Source organism: Hetaerina americana, unplaced genomic scaffold, assembly GCF_022747635.1.
Source record: "Hetaerina americana unplaced genomic scaffold, ioHetAmer1.1.p SCAF_74, whole genome shotgun sequence".
NCBI classification, from domain to species: domain Eukaryota; kingdom Metazoa; phylum Arthropoda; class Insecta; order Odonata; family Calopterygidae; genus Hetaerina; species Hetaerina americana.
The window spans coordinates 262402-279164 of NW_027287361.1; the positions used below are offsets into that span (position 1 = coordinate 262402).

Sequence of the window (16763 nt, forward strand, 5' to 3'; positions counted from 1 at the left end):
AAACTACCAACATGGCAGTTTGACAACCTGGCGAGAAACGTTCCAATTTATTTCTTCGTGTTATAAGTCCTGTTTTTTTAGTATTAATCGTGACAGTACTGTTGTGAAGTTTTTATAAACTATCAGGCGTATGTATCTTTGTTTTTAGGGTATAAACAAGAATGATTTACGTAATGTGAAGCCTTAAATAGGAAATAGAGGATTTCAGTTTATATATTTTGCCCTTGTTTTGCATTCGTCTTAGGAAGAATTAAACTATTTTGTATATACTTTGACAGCAGAATTGAGCTCCGTGATTCATGTAGTCTTAATTAAAATGTACGTTTGGTAGTTTGACGTAAACATTTAAAACTTTTAAAAATTATTTTAACTTCGGAATTATTCGTATCTTTGATGTTGCAGCTGTGTGTATTTTGGACTGCGTTGGTAATGAAATGTTAGAGCTGGAATCTGTTAAGACCGTGATTAGTAGAATAGCATATTCGTTTATTTCCGTAGTGTCAACTGGATTCGTTCGTTGTCATCCTTTCCAATGTCGAACAGATTTTCTTCGTAGGTTTCATTTAGTATTTCACACCGAACAAGTAATAAAAATATGACTTGTACGTGATATTACCCTTCAATATATACTTGAATGGTCGTTTTTGTAGAAAATCGTTGAACGAGGTCATATGTGTCAAACCGATGTTCTTAGTAAACCGTCAGAATATTCGATTCTCTCTTATAATCATTAGTTATTGAAATTTAATTCAGGATATATGTTATTTTTGTTTTCAATATAGGTAATTCTAGTCTGTCGTATACTTTTTGTTGACAGTTGAGCTGTATTTACCCGAGTAGGAAAGAATCATGTCAGTTCTCAACCAAAGTGGAGATGAGCAAGTGGAATGCCCCCTATGTATGGAACCACTTGAGGTGGACGATCTCAACTTCTTCCCTTGCACGTGTGGATATCAAGTAAGTGGCAAACATTATTTTCAAAGACGCTGGCTACTCTGGATGCATAATTTCTCTTTGCCTATTCAGGCAAGGGTGAGACATCACATGATTATTTATCACCACAATGCTCCATGTTAAAATTTTATTTCCAAGTGCCCATATATATTTGGCAATACAAAATGCATCATCGTTGACTATTCCACATCAGGTATTTTTCTTGATATTTCAGTGTATCGGATCTTTCTGTTAAGCAGTTTCATTTTAGTGTTTCTCAAAAGTTAAAAGTGTGGGTAACCTCAGTATATCAGTTTAAATTGTGAAGACTTTTTCGAGGGCTTTATATGCACAATTTTCATTAATCACATGTAAAATGAAACTTATTTGCCCTTTAACCTAAGGATTTCAAGATTAAATTAATGATAATTACCTTTGTATTTATCAAAAAGTATGAGTGTTATTATTTTTTGCGAATAGAATTTTAAGAGACAATGGCTTTGCATTTTCAAAATGCTCGTTGTGGTTGCATTGCACAATGTATCTTCATATTATCCTGGAAATTGTCAAATGAATATGTTTTTTTATATTGGACAAGGGCAATGAGCTAATTTAAAATAAATTGTAGGGATAACTTTCCCTAATGGATAATTACCAAATTAAGAGAATATCATTGGGTTTGCAGTTTCTAATAATCAATTTGTGAACGTTAAAAAGGAAACCATTATGAATTTAGAAATCACTTAATACTGGATAATTCAGATATTGGGATTGTGTCTGATGGTACAATATTAGCTTGAATGTAAAAGGTGTGGGTCCCTATCACTTTTCTGAAATATATTCAACTCTTATCAGATAAATGGCGACATTAAGTTTTGAGCAAAGTGTTAGAATGATCCAATGTTCTATGGCTGACACTTAAATGAAATCCTTTCAGATTTATAGACATTGATGCAGTTTGTTTGTCGATCAATAGTAGCATCATCATCTTCATCAGTATTTCAATCCTAAGATTAGTTTACTGCAGCCCTCCATTCTTCCCTACCTAGTTTTACTTTCCTCACTCTCTGATAGGTTCCCTGTTTTACGTCCTTCTTAATTTGCCCTATGTACTTGTCTCAAAAGTAGCAAGCTTTTTAGAATGATATGTTGCCAAGAAACTACTTTTATTAATTATCAGTAGTGGTTATGACCCATGGTTAAAAAACAATCTTGCATGTTCACAACCATTACATCTCCTTCCTCTTCTCACATTTCCTTTCATCGCCCCAGTTCTTCATATTTACTCAGTGAGGTGATTAATTCCTCTCATCATATTGCAAAAAGGCCCTGAAACAAGGACTTTGATATGTTAAGTTTCAAAAGGTATATATTCCTATAGCTAACTTGGTTGTACAGAGATAAAAGTCGAATATCACTTTTGTAGTGTGTGCAATCTCAGATTTGTCAGAGCTGTGTATAGGGAAGGAAAACTAAGAACAGAGAAAAGCATAAAATTGAAATTTTTTTAATGGGATCATATTGTTTTATTATTAGGAACTAAATTGGGATTGAAGTCAATAGTGTATTTTTGTGAATATCAATTGTTTTGCTAATCATTTTCTCATGATCCGTTAGATTTTAGGGTTGTTTGAAGCATTAAGTTTGAAGGTTTCATCTGATTTGAGTAAAGTTGCATCCTTTGGAGTGATGTGGTGAACAGTTTAAAAAAAGATGCATTTAGCAAACACTGATTGAGCAAAATGACTTCTGAAGGTGCACAAAGTATTCTTGAATATTATGATTGTTATATGAATGTTGACAGATTTTACATTTTATTTTGTAAATGAAAGTGTAGTCATAAGGTGGCATTTTATCATTATGGTTTCTCAATAAATGATCAAATGTGATGTCTCTTTGTGAATTGTGTCAATGTCTGCCCGCTTGAACAAATTGAAGTTATTGAATAATACTAATTTGTCCTTCGTGTGATTTTTACCAAATTTTATTTTTGCTTAAATTATTAGATATTAATAAGAACCATTTAAACAGTTATACTCCCAACATCACATGGTATGAGAAATCCTTTTATAAGGGGCCAGGAGGGTCATTTCCTTTCCTTTTATCACCTGCAGTTTTACAGAAAGACATGGTACCTAAAAACCTTACTACTTGGCTAAAGTTGGGATCATGCTAAGTCGCCAGGTTTCAAACTGGTTGGTATGGTATGTAAATTGAATACCTTACTCAACTACCATCCCCATATCTATAGGCAAATAAGGTGGTCTCTCATCAGCTGATGAAGTGAAGAGCTATGGTGTGGCTAGAGTTTGCGCCAAATAGGAGTTCAATTTTCCTTTCCCCCCCTGAGATTTTCATTACCCCCAATATTTTTAGTTTTATCCATTTCATGTAACTTATCCCAGTTACCTTACCACAGTAGTCGAGGCAAAGTGCCAGTCAGGGGTGGACAAAATCATTAACAACAACTTTATTTCAATAGTAGATCATTTAATTTAGTACCATATTTCAAAAAAAGAATCTGCAAACATATATATGGATGCTGCCCTCAGGCCATTTCTCCACGTTTTTCATTCCTTTTTGCTTTTGATCATCCCCCTCGCCCTGCAATAGGTGGGTAATCCCAAAAGTACCCGACCCAACAAAGAAAGCACAAAACTTTTGGAAAAAAATGTATTTATTTTTCAACATAATCTCCGTTCAGCTACATACACTTTTCCAGCGATTTTCAATAAGTTTGTTACCCTTTTTATAATAAGAACTGTCTTGTTCCTCAAAATTGCCATTAACTGTCGACATCACTTCTTCACGGTTGGAAAATCTTTGACCACCGAGCCATTTTTTCAAATTTGCGAACAGAAAATAATCTGAGGGAGGCTTAATTTGGCAAATAGGGTGCATGAGGTAACAACTCCATCTGAAATTCATGAATATTGGCGATTAGTAATGGATTTCTGAACTGGTGAATTGTCTTGATGAAACAACACTTTCTTTTTAGCCAAATGCGGCCGCTTTTGCTTGATTTCTTTGCTTTGTTACTTCTAATACAGTGATATTTTTCAAGCTACTACCGCCAACTCTAGGTCAGGCTGGGTACATATGCTGGGTCCCCCCCCCTTGTACAGCTCAATATTAACCCTCCCTGCCCAATATGAACATACAGTTATTACAGGCAATGACTCAGAACACATCTTTCCATGTCCACATTTTGACAGCGGGAAGGTCATAGAATTAGTTTTTTGGGATGCAAAAGGAATTGTTGATCATCTATCTTGTAAATGGTAAAGCAATAAGTGGGGATTATTAGTCTAATCTTCTAAAAAAACAAGGTGCAAAGTTAATGATAACAGAACTGTCCTGCCAAGAAAAAAATTATTTTCCATCCAGACAATGCACCTGGCCTCAAAAGTGTCTTGGTGATGGGAAAATTGAGGGATATTCACTATGAAGTGCTGGAACATTCACCCTGTTCCCTGGATTTGGCTCTCTTGTAATTCCACTTCTTCCATAAACTCCAGTTTCCTCACTGGTCAATGTTTAACCTCCAATCAATAAGCAATTGCGACAGTTGTAGATAAGTACTTCATGGCACTTTTGAAAGAACCCTATTGAGGTGGGATAATGGCACCGGAACACCACCAGATGAAATGTATCAATATTAAAGGTGATTATTTTGGGGAAAAAAATTTTTAAAATAATTTTCATCATCAGGCAGAGAACTTTTCAGATCACCCTCGTATGTTACCTAGTTGACTGGAATGTTGATATCAAAGAACTTTTTCCATTAATGCTGTAAAAATTTATTACAGTTTTATCACTTAACAACCAGGTTTTAATATGATTAATTGGTTCCTGTGGATATCTTTGAAGTCAGCCTTCTCTAATGATTATACTGCTAGGATATCAGTTAAGTGAGTGCTGTGAAAACAAGTACCATTTCAATTTCATACTCCTTTTCCCCAGGATACTTGAGAAGTATAGTAATGCTACACGGGTTATCTGTAGCTTAAATGTTGGTTCATTATATCATGTGATCACTGCAACATTGATATTGGTATATTTTGTCAATTTATAATCTCGTACTCTGAATTGTTGCGTCTTATACATATCACTTTTGCCAACAAAGATGTTTGAAGTTCTTATTCATTAGCACAGTTTTTCATGTATATTTCATCACATAGTTTGCAGGTGTATTAATTTTTAGGGCTGTTTACTATTCAAATGTAATTAGTTACAAATTACTTTCAAAATCAAGAATTAATAATTCAAGACTGCGATATTCTTAAATTAATCATTGATGTAATCAGCATCATCTCAAATGTAATTTTAATTGATTGCTTTTATAAATAGAGGGATACAGTCGGTGCAGTGCCTAGTGTGCTGGCTTGTCACCGTAAGGGTCCAGGGTCAAATCCCGGTGTTGGGAGGGTTATTCAGTGTAATCCCAGTTCATACTTGGGGTGTTATGTGGAAGGCACTTTGGCAAGTGGTGTGTGCCATCCATTGGATAAGATGTTAAATTGAGTGCCTTTTGTTAAGAATATGTCATTGGGTTTCTTTCCACCCATCCTTCATTTCCTGAATATCCTACCTCTAACAAGTTACCCTCCTATCCTCAATGGCACAAATGACCTCAGCTGCTGGTTTCCTCCCATAATGACTCTGCCACACCTTTTAAAATAATCATTGTGGTGAGATTAATTAATCATGATAACTGCCAAATTAGCATAATTAGATGACATGTAATCATAATAAAGGCAACTTAATATTTTTAATGTTATCCCTGTCTTGTGTATATTTTAAAGTTATTTTAATATTAGTATAAAACTAATTTTTCTCATCTTGCTCAGTGTTAAGGAATTATAAAATTATCCAAATTAAATATGACTGGGATAAAGATTTGAATGTGCTGTAAGGGGGAAGGCTTGAGAGTTGAACTTTTTGAATTCGAACTTGAGGGAGATTTTTAAAAGTATCCAGACTATGTATCTACCAACATTATGATGGCTAAGCAAGCTGGACACAACACATACAATACAAATATGTAATAATTTAATGAGGAAACTGTAGTAATTATAGCTTAGGTATTGGAGTCTCTGTAAAATCTTACCTTATTATTGAGTATAGGATTGTATAAAATATTGCATATTTTATCTTTACGACAAGCTGTTCAATGGGCCTCTGACATGAAATTCTTATCCTGCTTCATGAAAGGATCTTTCCCAACCTGCCCTACTCTCAGTATAAGTCTTGGGCACACCATAAATGTTGTCTGTTCATTTTCCAATGAAGTCCCTAATCTGCTGCATCCCTTATTTGTGCAATTCCCTAGGATTAGTTACCTTAAGCTCTTCTCCCTGGCAACATCTTCATTTCACTCTGTGATTATCACTTCACTGAATAATCAGTTTTCTTCATTCCCTCCTCACTTAATCCTGTTTTAATTGTAGGTTCTATTATGCTGTCCAGCGTCATTTATTTGATTTTTTATATGAATTGAACCTATTAAGAAAGACCCTTATAGCTGTTTTTGGTTTGTTTGTGAACAAACAAATTTTTCATGTCATGACATTAGTTCAAGGTCATTCTTCTCTTTGTAATATTTTATTCAAACTAATTATAGGAGCTATAGAAAATGTTGTCATGGTTATCTCCTAAACTTTCTTTTGTTAAAGAGGTATATTTAACATTATAAATTAAAATAGTCCATTACAGTGCAATGCATGGTCAGTCTGTCCAGATTAAATTGGTTTTAAGAGACAACTTTGGTTCAGATTAGCAAGGATGTATCATTTTCACCATTTAGTGGATATATAAAATTACAATCTAGCATCTTCTGCGAGATATTTACAAATATAGTACTGATATATTTAGGTTTTATAGAACTATGGTATGCTTAATGAGTTTCATCAAATGATGGAATTCCTAAATTCTGTATGAATAAGATTCCCTATCTGGCAAGCATTTAAACATTCTGAATTAGGAGCCTGTTAGGTGGCTTTTGATTATGTATTATTTATTGTATATATGCTTTTTATAGATATATCAAATTAATTGTCATGTGTGGATTATAGTAAAATAAAAGATTGACCTCAAAACTATTAAACACTGCTATGGATTTGGAGAATGGCAAGCTACATAGTAATGCCTTTTAGAGGACACTAAATCATTCATTAGCTGATCCATGTTTCCCTCATCCCTCCATGATGTATAAAATGATGATTCTTTTCCATCTTCTATCTTAACTGTAAGCTTTCCCATAAATCCTAGTGTTGTATTGATTGCTGATATTTTTATGCTATCATGGCCTTCTGGTGACATAAATATTTCCTTTGGAATACTAGACTGAAACATTTTTACTAACTTTAGTTCAAATACAACTTGTCCTCTTCCAGATTTGTAGGTTCTGCTGGCATCGAATTCGGACGGATGAAAATGGGCTTTGTCCAGCATGTCGGAAAGCATATCCAGAGGATCCAGCTGACTTCAAGCCATTGACTCAGGAGGAGGTATGTATGCTTTTACTGCTCAATTCATGTTGCTGGTTCTTCACATTTAGTTCATTTAAAAATAAATATATGCTCCATAGTTAAGTATTTCCTTTTTAAAGCTTATTTAACTAGCACATTATTTGTCTTTTAGATAGCAAAATTGAAGGCTGAAAAACGGCAGCGAGATTCTCGGAGAAAGAATAAACTTTCTGAAGGAAGGCGGCATTTAGCTAACGTTCGTGTGGTGCAAAGTAACTTAGTATTTGTTGTTGGTCTACCTCTTCGGTTAGCAGATCCTGAGGTAAGTTACATCTTGAATGTGTTTTTCTAGTATCATTTTAATAGAAGCAATCTGTAATGTTATCCTTAGAGAGATAGATATGATTACTGTTCTACAATATGTTGTTGCTATGTTATTCTTATTGTCTTTTACTAAAATTTAAAATAAAAGTCCAAATACTTACTGTTTATACCCTGCCTGTGCAAAGATGAGAATGAAAGGGAATAATATCAAATGTATAGTAATCAATTACCTCTATTATTTCAAAATCAAAATGTATGAAATTACATCCACATTCCCTATTTTGTAGTGTTTTAATTGAAGTTCTCTCACATTCTATATTTCATGCAAGTTAATGTTAATGAATTTATCAATTGGAAATTATCTTAATTTCAGGTTTTGAAAAAGTACGACTATTTTGGGAAGTATGGGAAAATCCACAAAGTTGTGATAAATCAAAGCACTTCATATGCTGGTTCTCAGGTAATTTCTGCGTTAATTTTAGTGTTATATCCTAAAATGTTGCGTATACATACTTGGTAAATGTCCCAATTGATTTTTGTTTTCTATTATATTTTCTATGCCTGCTTATTAGGTGAAAATCTTGCTGTCATATTTTTACTGTTGTGAAAAAGGTCACTTTATCCTTGTGTAATTTTAAATGAGCTTATAATAATTACATAGTTGAGTTTATGTATTTTCCTTATTATAGTTATGCTTTCATTTATAGGGCCCAAGTGCCAGTGCATATGTGACATATTCTAGGGCAGAAGAAGCTCTTCGAGCTATACAAGCTGTTTCATCTGTTGTGATGGATGGCCGCCCGCTAAAGGCTTCCTTAGGCACCACTAAATATTGTGCCCATTTTATGAAAGGCTTGTCATGCCCTAAACCAGACTGCATGTATCTCCATGAACTAGGTGAGCCATTAAATTCCTGGAAAATTTTCAATGAAATGTCCAGACTGCCTTTCTTTATGGCATCCTTTTTAGACATCGACAGATAATTGCATTTGTTGACATCCATTATTAGCTTGTTATGATATTCAATCTGTTTTGATTTGACAGGCGATCGAGAGGCCAGCTTTACTAAGGAAGAAATGCAACAGGGAAAACATACTGAGTATGAACGTAAGCTGCACGAACAGTTAAATGTGTCTTCAGCACCAACTTCTACAGCTCCCCTTTCCAACCACCTAACTTCTTCACCTTCACCTTCCTCTGCCTCTCCTTCATCTTCGTCATCTTCATCATCTTCTTCTATATCACTGTCATCCGGTTCATCTGCCTCTTCAATTCCTCCAGCCTCCCTGACCCATAATCACATCAATTGCAAGGAAGGAAAGTAAGTATCGAAAAATATTTTTACTCTCATTTCTCTCTTGTAAAAATTGTCCGATAGAGTTAATGTAAATATTGGGTAATTTTCATATGCCTTACTAATGTAAAAGAGTATTAGTAAAAAATAATCTAATCCATGAAAATATAGCTAGAGTGTGAAGACAAATATTTATAACTATGGATGCTTGATTCCATTAAATAAATCTATTCACTGATGCCAAAATACTGCTATGCTTAGACTGTTTCTCCATTGCCATTGAGTGGTATAAAACTTACATTTATGCCATTACTATTACTATTATTATTGGTGTTCTACCGATTAGGACAGGTTTTGGTCAAACTAAACAAAGGTGCAAAATTACATTTCTTCGACTATCATAACCAAACACAAGCTGACATCTAATACTACAATAAGCCCATCTTCAATCCTATATACTTCCTCCCTTCATTCCATTATTCCATTGAACACACCCATCCTATTCTTACCTCTTCCTCACTTAGTCATCATTCTCCCCCCCCCCCCCTATACCACAGATTACAAAACTCATGGCCAATCACAATCGATTAGCAATTTCTCCAACTCCTCTCTTCTTCACCAATTGCTCCTCTTTTCCTTCTCTTCCAAACAGTTTCTCCTCTCTTCCTTCACCATGCCTAGCACTTTTCAAATACTCGATGCTTATCATGTTGCTTCAACAACTATGTTACCATGCTATACAAAAAATTATTAAAATTTAATTAAATATAATGTTTGTAATTAACCATTAAATTCTAAATTTGTGCAAATTATCTACTGTTAAAGATGCATTGTTATATTAAGTAGATTAACCATTTAGTGAATGTCATCAATGGTTAGATTTGCATTTACTTTTAAGTAAAGACAGAACTCTATGGCAACATGAAGATTAATAGTTCCCTGTTGATTACTGGGTGCTAATTTGTAAAAATGAAAGATTTGGGCTAGCTTAATGATATGGATTAAGAATCATACAGGTCTAATAATGTAATTATTATGCAATAATTATAATTGAAATAATGTTTACAAAATGTAGGTATTTAATAATTCATCTGGAAATTGAGTTTTGCACCATGTCAATTCAATAGGGATAAAGACATTACTAGTCTGCTCAGGTTGAATGGAAGTCTAGGGAGTGATTAAATTAGGGATGCCATACAATATTTTCTCATTCCTCTAACTATGGTTAGATAACTGCCATGTATCCTTTTCATTTGCTGTAATAGACTGAAAATGAAAGACATGGTGAGTAAAATGAGTAATGAACTTTCATGTTTAAAAAGCTTTTAATGGATTGATGCCATCAACTGGCTTAAATTGTGGGACTAAGTGATACAAAATAGACTGGCTTCTGCATCACAATCAGTAGTACACCTCCTGTTATTAGAAACATATTTCCTCTTAATCTATGATTGAACTGAGTGTAAAATCTCCATTTTTAGAAAATAATTATGTTCAGTGAAAGAGTGAAAAGTAAAAATATCAAGTCACTTGCTTAGAAAGAAAGTTCTTCCCAACAATAATATAATTTAACTTTTTGTATGCTGTTAAACCCAAAAAAGAAAAACAGTGTCGACTTAAACTGTTAATTTATGAAAAATATTTGTAGATTAAAAGTAAAGAAGGTTGTACCTTGATTATGCTTTTGTCTTGGTAGCGCATACATTAGTTCAAATCCCAATTATAGCCATTTAAATAATAGTGAGTTGCATATTTTGATTGCCTCATCTGTGTTTGACAGGTGTCCAAAATTAAAATTTGTCTGTGAATAAATAGCAAGAGATGAAGTCTATTTAATGATAAGAACTTAATAAAGGACACAAGGAAGAGTGCAAATAGCATAGCTATAAGAGTTATGGCTGCTAAATTAAGGAAATGGAAAATGGTAGATTGAATAATTCGAATTTTTTAAAGGATGTGCTCCATCCTTTGAATGTGTTGTTGATAGGAACGTAAGATCAAGCTGTACCAGTTCCTGCATGAAAGCATTTTGAATCTCAATCTATCATATCCCAGAGTATGTTGTGTATATTGTCTAGGAACCTTCTTGGCATGGTGCTTGGATACATTTTTTTCTATGGAAAAGCTTTTCTGTGGCTGAGGCACCTGAAGAGTAATATTATAGCTATCACAAGTGTTTCATTTCATTCCTTATAAGCAGTTGTGAGATATTTCATGGCATATCAGAAATATTTCATGTAACAAAGCTGAGTTTGTTTATAAGAGTAATTAATTTTCTTGTAAAAGATTTTTTGTTAAAAACTGTGGTTGCAATTTCTTTTCTTTTTTAAAGCATTGTGGACTTTTTCTCTGCTATTTCCTGTGAAGTGTGATTTGTACTATCTGCTGAAAATTTCTAGCTAATTGAAGCCAACACATAAATGTTAAGTGTTTTAATTATGAGGTCCATTTAAGTCAATAGCTTAATGGATATAAAAATCTCCATTCCATCAAAATAATACCTTGAAAATATTTCAAGTGTAATGCCCCCTTTATTTCTCCCTATAAAGCTATAATACAAGGTCCTAGAATGACATAATTTATCTTTATATTTAAGTTTATTTTTCTCTGTGAAATGACAAATTTAGTATTATTTTATATGAAATTTAAAAGATTGAATTTAAGTTGAAGGAAAACTGAATTCATATAAGTATAAAATTATTTTCCTGTAGAAAACTAGGTGGGTCATCGTGCTCACCTCCATCCCAGAGTCTGCAGCAGCAGAGTATCCAATGCCTTGGTGCTGCCCCCAATATACTAAACCAGCATCATCCTCCACATCAAAACCTTTCCCAACAGCAGTCATCAGCATGGTCTTCTAATGGCAACAGTAAGTCATGCTTATTTTTTGTGAAAGATATTTGATGCTCTTTTATTAGTCATTTAACAAAATTGATTATCAGTTAACATTAGAGTAAGTGAAAGCAACAAGATTATTGATTTATACATCTTGATAATATATTTTTTATTATAAGTTTCTGATTATAATATGCACCCATTGCATTAGAACCTCGTAATACGAGCATGATCCATCTCACAACCTTTCTCGTAAAACACAAAACTCATTTTGTGAATCTTTTTTTTCCATATGAAGTAATGTAATATACGATAATGTTTTCCATACCGAAAGAAAATAAATTTTGCACAAGGTTTATTCAAAGAAAATTATTTGGACATTATTTAGGATCATTTTCATGTTCACCTTCTCTTCTATTGTGGAATGAAACCACTAGGAATGTGAATTTGATTCGCACAAAAAAAACTTTCAAAATAGTTTGTTAATTATTATGATACATTTATAATTCATTTTTACTAGAAATCTACCAATAGGCATTTGTTTTTACCAACTCATCAGTTTTTTGAAAATGCAACAGTATCATTATGTAATTTTTAGTGCGCATAGCCAGTCTTATTAGGGTGATACTTCTCAATATTTGATGCAATAGAGAATTATAGTCTACCCTTCTTCCTCTATTGTATATTGAACCAACCTGAAATGCAAATTAGATTTGTAGAAAAAATGCATTAAAATAATTAGTTTATTATTTATGTCACATAACTAATTCTTTTTCTCTTGGTGAATGTCGAGATAAATTTGTCTTTTTCGACTCTTCAAAATATTGCTAAAATGCAATACAGCATTATCATTATATAAATTTGTAGCTCATGTAACAATTGCCGCATTAGGGTGATGCTTCTTAACGTATGTTGCATTAGTTTCTCATGGAGAGGATAGTGAACTGCCAACTTGGTTGGTTTCTAGAACTGCGGAACTTTTTCTCTGACATTCAGTGCAGGTTTTGGTGCAGTTGGTCCACGGATTTAAAAAAAACTAGAATCATAGGATTTGTTTGAAGAGCAGACCTCTGTCATTAAGGCACTCAGAAATTAATCACTGCTTATTCATACCTCTGTTTCAACCTTCTCCCTAGCATAATCTCATCTCTCCACTTCTCATGGAACCTCCCTTAAATAGGAAACCTCATTTTCTTAATGGCCTTTCTGGTTTCCTTGAGAATTTTGTTTGAAGAAGATTATATTTTATGGTGGTACCAAGGCATTCTATTTTCTTTCATTCAGTATGTCAACTGAATTTATAAAATATGTGCATGCCATGTTTCAAGACAACCTGTTCCGTTATTGTCTTTTTCATCCTCTTTCTTCCTCTGATTTTGCAAAAAATACACTCGTGACATGATGTAAATGATTTTGCAAATAAAATGTCTGATAGCAAGGGAAATGAACTTCTTGCATCCATGAGGACAGCAGTTAATGGAAAGGAAGCCCCAAATATCTGCCTTAGTATGCTCATGTGCATATAATATTTGTTAATGTTGCTGAATTACTCAACTGAACATATAATGCATTTACATATGATTGAATGATAATACTTTGTAGCCCTACAGAATGAAGTATAATACAGGGATGAGTTTGCAAGCTTCTTTGGACCAATGGAGTATTTGTAATCAAGTTTAGTTCATTGTTTATAAATGAATATGACTCAGCTTTTTTTGCTTGCTTCTTCAAGATGTTATCATGATTAAATGAATCATAGTGTATTTTCATGGTGTCACAGGTAAAAATAATTCATACTGTACCCCTAAAATTGTGTGAAGATTTCCCGTTGGTTAAATCCTAATGCCAGCTTGATTTGGCATTAAAATCTTAGGATGAGATTTTAAATGAGATTTAAAGTTCTGGATTGAGGCTGAGTAATTGATATTGAAAGAAAATAAGACTTTCGTTGAGATTAAAAGCCTAAGAATGGAATTGAATTGAATTCAATCATTCATGTTTAAAACGATGGGATAAAGGAAATACGAGGGTAATCCCAGAAGTACCCGACCCAACAAAGACAATACAAAAATTTTGGAAAAAAATGTATTTAACTTTCAACATAATCTCCTTTTAGCTCTATGCACTTTTCCCAGCAATGTTCAATAAGTTCGATACTCTTTTTATAGTAAGAACTGTCTTGCTCTTCAAAATAGCCATTAACTGCCAGCATCACTTCTTCACAGTTGGAAATCTTTGACCACCAAGCCATTTTTTCAAATTTGTGAACAGAAAATAATCCAAGTGGGGCTAAATCTGGCAAATAGGGTGCATGAGGTAGCAATTCAAACTTTAATTCTTGAATTTTGGCTATTGCAATAACGTATTTGCTGGTGCATTGTCCTGTGAAACAACACTTTCTTCTTAGCCAAATGCGGCCGCTTTTGCTTGATTTCTTTGCTCAAACCTTGAAATAATTTTGCATAATACTAGCCGTTGATAGTTTTACCTTTTTCAAGATACTCAATGAAAATTATCCCACGCATATCCCAAAAAACCAACACCATGACCTTGCCTGCGGATGAAATGGTCTTCGCCTTCTTTTGAGTCTGTTCCCTCTTTTGAATCCATTGTTTTGATAGTTCTTTGGTCTCGGGTAATGCACCCATGATTCATTCATGGTTATGAAACGGCAAAAATTCGGCTTTGTTGCTATGAAAATTTGCTAAACAGTCAATTTAAACATCTTCATGACACTGGTTTTGTTTGAGTGTGAGCAAACGCGGCACCCATGCTGCACACAGCTTTCTCATGTCCAAATTTTCTCTTAATATGCAGTGTACCGCACTTTTTGAAATACCTACTATGTCTGATAGCTTGGGCACTTTCAGTCGACAATCATCAGTATCACTTTGTGAATTTTCTTCACCATTTCTTGAGTTGTCACCTCATTTGGTCGACCAATGGGATGCTCATCTTGACAGCTTGTACGGCCTCATTTAAACTCTGCTACCCAATATTTTACTGTTGTAAACAAAGGAGCAGACTCACCCAGAGTAGAATCCAGGTCAGCTTTTATATTGTTGGGCTGAGGCCTTTCAAATAAAAGTATTGTATCACATAACGATGACCAATTTTCTCCATTTTCACAATCACTGAAAACGTTCACTATTGATGGCTGCCCAGCAAATACTAATCAATGTAGCATCTTCACACTTGAAACATATGCCTTATAGATTGCATACTTTCTATTGCAGTGATATTTTTCAAACTACTACCACAATCTCTAGGTTAGACCGGGTACTTCTGGGCCTTCCCATGCATGATATGAAGTGGTAGAAATTTTAATTACTGGATGAAGTGAGCAATTATGCATTGTTTAAAATATTTTTTAGGATTAATGTGTATACCTATTTTGCACCCTGCATTCCAACTTTGAATTGTAATTCTGACCTTCAAATATGTTGAGAAAATTCATCGCCTTCGTTAACTTCAACTTTTATTTCTTTTGTGGACATAATTATGTGATGCTACTAGTTAAATTTGCTTTATTACAGGTATTTTTCCATAATATGAAACATACCCTTGAAATATTAAGTATTGCCATTTGTGAAATAATATTCTTATTTTCCATCAGTTTTGGCAAAAAGTAGATGTAAAAACATTCTCTTTCACAGTTTGCTAGTGTTGGCATCTTTGAACCCCTGAAGTAAATTACCCATACTTCACTGCCAGATTCTGTCCACATTAATCAGGAGTCTGAACAATTGAGAATTTCTTGCACTTGAAAATAATTGTCTACATTTTCTCTCTTTCAGGTGGTACAAATGTGATTTTGGCTGGGGGAGGTGGGGAAAGGGTAGCAGGAGGTAGTAACCGAAGAGGAGGTAAAGGGGGAGGAAATGGTAGTAATAGTAACAATAACAATGTCAATAGCCAACGAAGAAGGCACACATCCGGAGATGATGTTCCTAAAGGGTAAGTGAACATAATTTTTCTCTGTTATGCAAATCTGCTTTGATCCTTAATTTGTTATCCGAGTGTTTGAAGTTTAGTCTGTCATATTAAAATTGATTGTTTTGTTGACTCATTATTCATGTTGCATGTTCAAGTTTAGTGTTCTGCATGAGGGAAAGGCTAGGTTATTTTGCAAGTCATTCCTCAATTTGTCTAAAAACTAATTTTTCCTCTGTGGCTCAATAAGCTTAAGGAGCAATCTTTGGGCTATACCAGTGATAATTGCTTATATGTTGTGTTTATTGCTGCTTCACTTGCTAGTCCACAGCATCCAATGTTTTATACCTTCTGCTTAATACACTAATTTATATAAAACCAAGATGCATCACTAATACATTTAGGTAAATTCAGATTTAAGTTCTCATTTTTAATGTTTTTGTTAGGTTTTCTTAAAATTAATTTTGCAATCCTTATTTTTTCATATTCCCCTTTGATTGCAACATGTGAAGAAAAAGTCCTCTTTTTCAGAGCTTCCTAAACTTGCAATGAGTAAGTGTGAGCACATTATTCCACACACTTACAAAGCATTCAGGATCATTTCACATGGGGAAATATCTCTCTAAGCCTGGTCCATCCTAAAATATGAATCTCCAAGGTGCAACATTAAAAGTAAATTCTATGCAGAGGCATACACACCTACTCATTAAAAAATACAGCGTATTCATAATTCAGGTGCTTATTCCACAATGGAGTAAATTAATTGATAAAAACTAATCTGGTAGAGTGGCCTTTAATATATAGTACAAAAGCCTAAATCATCAAATGGAAAGGTAGCTAAAGGTAGAAAATAATTACAAAAAGAATAATCGCGTAAAAGAAAAAAGTATGGAAGAGATGGCTAGAGCTTGAACCTGAATCCTTTGGTTTTGATCCAGCTGGTTCCTCTTACTTGCCAACTCATGCTGATTCAC

The 16763-nt window shown here is 33.8% G+C and overlaps 1 protein-coding gene across 2 annotated transcripts in view; it reads left to right on the forward strand.

Moving 5' to 3' along the window:
• The window catches only part of Cnot4 (CCR4-NOT transcription complex subunit 4), a 51483-nt gene that overhangs the window by 399 nt on the left and 34321 nt on the right, over positions 1-16763 (forward strand). For both annotated transcript variants that reach the window (XM_071596074.1, XM_071596076.1), the window contains exons 2-9: positions 818-957; positions 7329-7442; positions 7576-7725; positions 8101-8187; positions 8435-8624; positions 8772-9048; positions 11733-11890; positions 15654-15813. In XM_071596074.1, coding sequence (XP_071452175.1) covers positions 850-957; positions 7329-7442; positions 7576-7725; positions 8101-8187; positions 8435-8624; positions 8772-9048; positions 11733-11890; positions 15654-15813 — 1244 coding nt within the window. In that variant the 5' untranslated portion in view covers positions 818-849. The remainder of the gene's footprint in view (positions 1-817; positions 958-7328; positions 7443-7575; positions 7726-8100; positions 8188-8434; positions 8625-8771; positions 9049-11732; positions 11891-15653; positions 15814-16763) is intronic.